Raw genomic sequence first — 6835 nt, forward strand, 5'->3', positions numbered from 1 at the left:
CCTTCAGGATCTGTGTAAAAACAATTATGTTTCTTTTTGTAAGCTCCGGGATCAGTAGCTGTAACAGCAGGACACCAGCAGGCAGGGAGCACAGCCTGGAGAGAAGCTGCTCCATGGCTGATGGCAAGTACCTGCCCCCAGCCTGCACATGCAGGGGACCAGTGATGGTGGGGTGCATGTCTGGGTGTGTAAGAGAAGGATGCAGGCAGCCCAGAAGCAGATGCAGAGAAGATCAGGCTGGCAGCCAGCATGACAGACCACACAAAGCAGCTTTGACAGAAGGAGCAATTTGGGAGGGTACCAGAAGTTTCATTTTGAATTGAGAGCAAATAATTCTCCCTGGTTGCATGAGTTGCCCTGTGCCTGGTACACTCTATAAGTCTTTAAAGAAAGGGGATTGCATTGAGGAAACAGCTAAATTAATCTTCAGTTTCTTCTCTTAATAAATATAATCTTCAGGATCCAAAAATCTGGCTACATACTCAGGTTGGAAGAAGGTAGTGGCATTTGGCCGGTAGCAAAGTAAACAAAGGAACTAAATTTATGGTGGTACCTGTGGCAGGGGCATGTTGGTGTTCTGGGATGTCTCCTGCGTCCACAGTGCAGCTGGATCTGGCACCCCTGGCTTTGTTCACTGGAGTTGGGGGTGTGGAGCTGGAGATCATGGATGAGATCATGGAGCAGAGGACCAGCTCTCCTCTCTGACCTCATAGACCTCAGATGAACACTTTCAAGTCGCTATAGCAGCTACACAGATAATCTGGTCTCAAAGAGCTTTGCAGAAAATGACAGCAAAGCCCCCAGCTTCACTGTAGGGAAGGCTGGTTAGACACACAGCTGGGTTTTGTGGTGGTACATAACACTGACTCCAACAGCCCCAGCTGCCTTACTCCATCCCCATGCATGCAGGTGATCAGCCAGCAGCTCTGGTCACACACAGCTCTGCTCTCAGTGCCCTGATCCATGGCCCGATGGCTTGCAGGCTGTCATGGCCCACAAGCTGCACATCAGCCTGTTCTAGCAGTGGCTTCCTGGCTGCTGGCTGATCCCCTGGCATCGCTTGCCTCCCTTGCACCTGAAAATAGTGATTGCAGCATCAATTAATTAATTATTTTTTATGTTAAATTCATTTTTTAGGGTACAGTAGTGAGAAAATGTAGATGTTATTGCATAACAGCAGTAACTTAACATTCAAGAAAAGCTCTTTCTCTCTTTTATTTTTCCTTTGTGAGTGGAAAAAATGTTAAAAACAAATCTAATTTGCTTGTAGGCTGAGATTTCTGCCAAGTGAATATTTATGTCCAAATTTGAAAGATAGGGCATATAATGGAAGTGTTGAAATACTCTCAAGCATTCTGGAGCTGTTTGATGACACACGCTACAAGGTCAGTTCTGTTTACTTTTAAGAACGGTGGCAAAACTTCCTTTAAATTGATGGGGAAACAGGACCAGGCCCTTTATTTAATTTGTTTCTATCTTAGTAGGAGGTTTCTTCTTCCTCTAAAATGTGCCTATAGATGATCTCATGATCCCTGTTGTCCATGTGTGCTGGCAAGGTCCTCATGTAGTTACGGTGCTCAGACATGACAGCGTGCCAGATTACTTGCAGTCCTCATGTCACCAGGGGGGCTGCAGGTTAGGGGGATACTGTTTTTTCATAAGGATTACTAAATTTCCCCTGCAAATGCCACCTCCTAGAAATAAACGGAAAATTTGCTTTCATCAAGAAAACAAGGAAAACACACTGTCTGCCTTTCTTGGGATTTTGGATGGATGTGTTTGAAAGCCAATTCCTTACTTGGTTTCTAAGTAAAAGTGAAGCTGGACACCTAGATTTTCACCTTAAGTGAAAGGAAAGGACAGGCAGATTGTCACACCTTACACAAGGCAGCTGCCCTGTGTCCTCAGAGCTCTGCCATGAGTCAACTCTGTATTCTGCTGAGGAAGACACCAGAGCTGCTATAGGATGTGGTTTGACAGAACTGCTGCCAACCACATCCAGCAGTAAACACACTTCCTCTGTGTTTCTGCATCTGCTCTAGGACCCCAGCACTAACATTCAAATATTTGACATATCCACCATCTCCAGAAAACACAAAAAATGGGCAACTAAGCCACAGATGAAAATTTTGGCCTCAATTCCTGGTACTGTATAGAAATTGCTCTAGATTTTCTTCAGAACAAGAATGAATAGGATCTTCCAAAGATTATATTTTCTGTTAGGATCTGGCATTTTGACATGAATGAAATTTTTTTGGTGAAGTGACAGTCATCACACATTTAAAGCATCCACCAGTGACTTACATCTCTAGACCTAGGCTTGGATTTCAAAGCTCAGCAGTGTCCGAAGGTAAGATTTTGATTCAGACCCAGCCTACTGACAACAAATATGTTGCTCCGGGTTTTTTTCTCTTTTCTCCTTTAAATGCAAGAACAGCCACCACAACATAATACAAAAATACTCCTTTGTATTCTTGTACTTTCCCAAGCATTCAAAAAAACCCAGCAGACAGAGCTAATACTCATTTGTGGTGACAGCCACCCCCACCACCGTTTTTCTTTAACCCTCTCTGGCCCTGCATCAAATCTTCCCAGCTGTGAGTCACAGCCAATTGTGTAGACCAGACATCTCTTTCCACTGCACTGTGGCTTTTCCATGGTGGAGGAACATGGCCAGCACAGGGCTAGCTTCATGCACAGCTAGGGACTGCTGTAGAGATCTAGCTGCAGGACTGGCCAGTTACAGCACAAGCTGCACCGTGGGCAGGAGAGCTTGCGTGCCTCCTTTGCCCTGAGAGTCATGAAAGGGCTGTGCAGCACTTTGGCTTTCCACAGGAACAGCTTACATTGCTGAGCAGATACAAGTTTTACCGAGTAAGATTCTGGGCTGTATTTTGCTACATTTTTATTTCAAATAGATAAATAAGAGGTGTTGGAAACCTTGCAAATCTGCATCCTTTTTTTGAGGTCTTCTCTTTTTCATTTGCTTTGAAAACTCCAGAGAAATCAGCTGTGTCCAAGGCTATTGCTGTTTACCCAGCTCCTGACCCTCAGCCCCTTGCCCCATTCAAACATGTACAAAAAAAACCCCTGGGGAAAGTCTTTCGGGACTGAACCCTAAATCACATTGGAAAAATGGAAAGTCTAGTTGTTTTGTTGTTGTTGTTTTTTTAAAAAAAAACATGCTATATTGTTAGTTAGTTTATACCTTGTTGAATGTATTTGGTTTGCAAATACTAACTGAGAAGTATTGTGCAGCAAGGGGGAAGCCCTCCCCTTGCAGAAGAGTAGAGGCAGCCCCATCAGCTGCAGAGGAGCTGAGCTGGGGACTTTCTCGCAGGTCACATCCTTCCACCCACTCAGACAGGTCTCGTCCCCTGAAGTGCATTGCCCAGCCTTCCCTGAGGACAAAAGAAGCAAAGAGAGCCTATTTAGGTACTAGACTGATATAATTCATACCCAATACAAGCAGGCTCTGTGTTTCGTAGGGTCTTCCCTAATGAGGGACCTCCCATCACCAGCCCCGCAGAAGGACTTGCAGACCCTCCAACTCTGGCTGAGCATCTCACATTGAGGAGTGCAGCCATCACTGTCCCTTGATGCCACCTCAGCTGTCTCCAAGTCTGGCTGGGAACAATGAATTGCAATGGCAAGTCCTGCCACCTTCTGCCACTGCAAGGGTCCCTCCTCCACTGGGACATTACAGCTGAGCACAGCGTTGAAGGCACAGCGGACCATGCTCACCACTGCACACAGCAGTGCTCACCACAGGGTCCCTAAGCCTGCTCACTGTGTATGTCACACAAATTACTTACCTCACCTCTACTCAGAAATGCTGCTGCTTTTGCAGTGAGCCAGGCTTTGCATCAGCCCACCACAGGAAGCACAGAAGGCTAATGAGTCCAACAGCAATGGTGGCGAGGAGGAAGGGGGAATCTGAAGGTAGAATCTTGCCCCTCAACTTGGAATGTATTCAGGATGCAGTGGTTAACACCACTATTTTTGCACAAAATGCCTTGGGACTTCAGATAACCACATATTTATATGATCATTGGAATTGTCTTCTACCCCCACTTCTATTTTCTTAGCCTGTTGATTACTCCCCATTTACAGGCTCCCTATGTTCTAGCAGCCTGGAGTCCCAGGGTTGGTTCAGAGCTACACCAAGCAAGGGCTGTCATATAGATTCATCAGGATTTCAGTGATTAATGCTCCCAGATGCTGTGGGAAGAATTGCTTCCATGCTAGGTGCTTCCAGCTGAGAGACAGCAAAAAGTGGGGGAAGGAGCACTCTGAAGGACTTAGAAAGTATTATCAGAGAAATTTTCAAGGGCTAACCTAGTACCTGATGGACTATTTACCAATCATTTATTTTTCACCCGAGATGGTTTTCTGGAACACTTTTTCTCTGTTCCTTCCTCCCTAGTCTTTCTTGTGAGATGCTTTGCAGAGGCTGAGGCAGTGCAAGTTTGCCTCTCCATTCCCACCCATCTGCAAAGCACTGAAGTTGTGGTTCCTCCTCTTTGGTGTGTCTGTGCTGCCTTTGTGTGGCAGTCATGCTCCTCCATGCTCCTCCAGAAACACACATGAGCCCTGTCAAAGAAACTGTCCCTGAAGCCCCTTAGCAGGCATTCATTCCTTGTGGATTTAACATAATTCTTTTGGCACAGATTATGTCATCAGTTATGTTACTAAATAGCAGATCTGCAGAGAGAGAAGCACAGTCCCATGAGCTCGCTTGAGGGCAGGACACCTGCCCAGAGCAGATTTCTGCACTGGGTGTAGCGAGGGCTGGGCACTTGAGCAGCCCTGGGTATCAGTGTGGGGCTGGATGCTGTTCATTCTCCCCACTGCTAGGCTGCCATCATCCTCAAGTGCTTGGATGCTGCCAGGCAGGAACCCTCATCTGCTTCTGCATGCCAGCAACAACCATAAATGCACATTTCCCCCTGAAAATGCTGGTGTGCCTCCCTCTATAATCACATGTAAGAGAGAGATGGAAGGAGAGGAGGGAAATGGGAGGCAGACCCATCTATGCTTATGATATTTCAATCCTTTCCTGCCTGTTCTGCTATTAGAGAAATAAAACAAAATAAATAATAAAACCCCCCCCCAACTATTAGGGAGCTTTTCTACCTATCTGGAAAAGGAGGTTTTGGTCTGAACAGGAACGGGAGGTCTAGCCCCAGCCTTCTAGACCTTGGGTTTTCTCATATAGCAGGATATCTGATTATCAGATACAGCAGAACCCTTCCCATGTGTGCCTGGGAGGTCCCCACTGCTGGCAGACCCAGAGGCAAGACCTGGACCTGCCTGGAAGTAATACCAGCCTTGGGTGATCACTTTCCCGACTACTCCACAACCAGGGGGGTGCATTTATCTCATCCAGCCCCACATCATAACCCACCTTAATCACGATTGCCTATCTTCCACCCACAGTCAAAACACTCAGAGAGCCCTGGGGTCCCTAGTGCCCCAGGAGAGGAAAGGATGGATATGGAACAAGGGAAGGGAGCTGGCCAAGAGGTGCAAGGTGAAACCCTGGAGAAGGCTTGGGGGCAACAACACTATGTTGCTTGGAAGAAACACCTCTGGCAATGGCTGTGGCCTCTCATTCCACTGCCTCAGGAGTCAGCAGGGCTACCCACACCCTGCACAGATCAAAAGAGGAGCTGGACCTGGACATTCATCACCCTCAACTTCCTGTGGCCACAGGCATTGAGTTGCCCAGGTTGGGCTCCACATGCCCCCCAGCTCCATTTTGGCCAGGGAGTGAAGTTGGGCAGAGAGGGAGGCCTCAGGCTGCTTCTTCTGCGGCTGGCCCTGGAGAGGCAGTGCTTTCATGCTCCTGCAAGCCATCCTGCAGTGATTGTCTGAGGGTCTGCGGTCACTGGTGTGCCACAGCTGGCTGCTGAACTGGAAGATGCCGTAGTGGGCACTGCCATCCCCTTTGATGCTCTGAGCTGCCGTGTTGAAGGTGCTCTTATAAAAAGCCATGCAGAGCCCTGGGCAGGAGCAGAAGAGGCACTCAGGCTATGCCACAGCTGCCAGCCATGGGCATGGCAGCAGCCAGGAAGGAAAGGCCGTGGGGAGACAGGGGACTGAAACTCACAGTTAGCAAGGCTGTAGCCCCTGTAACCATCCAGCCCCTCTTCCTGGAGCACGTGAGCCAGCTTGCACTAGCTGAACACCTTGGCTTTGGTGGCCACAGTCAGCAAGGCCAGCAGTAGCAGCAGCAGGGGAGACCCCATTCCTGCAGGGCTGCTGGTCCTTGCACACTGGGGATCCCCAAGGCAAAAAGTAAAAACAAGGCATAAGCAGGCAATAAAGCACAGTTAGACATCCAAGACCAGCTCCCCAGCAGGTGGTGGCATGGCTGGCTCTGGTGACGCCGGGCTGCTCCCGCCTGCCGTTGGGGTGTACACACCCATGTGTGCAGGCGTGCACGTACACCGTGGCCATGCTGGACAGCCTGGGACACAAACAGGTTTTATCAGTGCAGATGTGGAAAACAGAGCGCTTCAGGCACTGCCGTTTTGCAGTTTTCTTATATTAGTGGGGAAAAGTCAGGTGTCCTGTGGGAACTGGAAAGCTGACAAATTGGACCCACTAAGGGAAGGGTTACATGCTTTAGCTGCTCAGACGCCTCAGCCTCTTACGCTAGTGCTGGTCAGCCTCTGAGCAGAAGCTGTGATGTGCAGTGACCTCATTGCCATACCTAAACTCGCTAACCCTTAGCCTCGGTTTGCACATCAGCCTTTTATCCAAATACCAGCATGCACGGTGAGTCATATCCTACAAGTCCCAGGTGTTTGTCTGAGGAAACACTTCAAAT

General features: G+C 48.3%; 1 protein-coding gene across 1 annotated transcript; it reads right to left on the reverse strand.

The window, feature by feature from the left end:
* Positions 1-3202: 3202 nt before the first annotated feature.
* On the reverse strand, positions 3203-6230 carry LOC119146326 (lysozyme C, milk isozyme-like; the record flags this gene model as incomplete). Its single annotated transcript, XM_037383832.1, is given in 4 exon segments — positions 3203-3402; positions 4627-4704; positions 5748-6005; positions 6113-6230. Coding segments are annotated over 4 exon segments (654 nt in total), but the record flags the coding sequence as incomplete, so codon positions are not given.
* Between the last annotated feature and the right edge of the window lie 605 nt (positions 6231-6835).

This window comes from Falco rusticolus, chromosome 4 (genome assembly GCF_015220075.1).
Source record: "Falco rusticolus isolate bFalRus1 chromosome 4, bFalRus1.pri, whole genome shotgun sequence".
Classification (NCBI taxonomy): domain Eukaryota; kingdom Metazoa; phylum Chordata; class Aves; order Falconiformes; family Falconidae; genus Falco; species Falco rusticolus.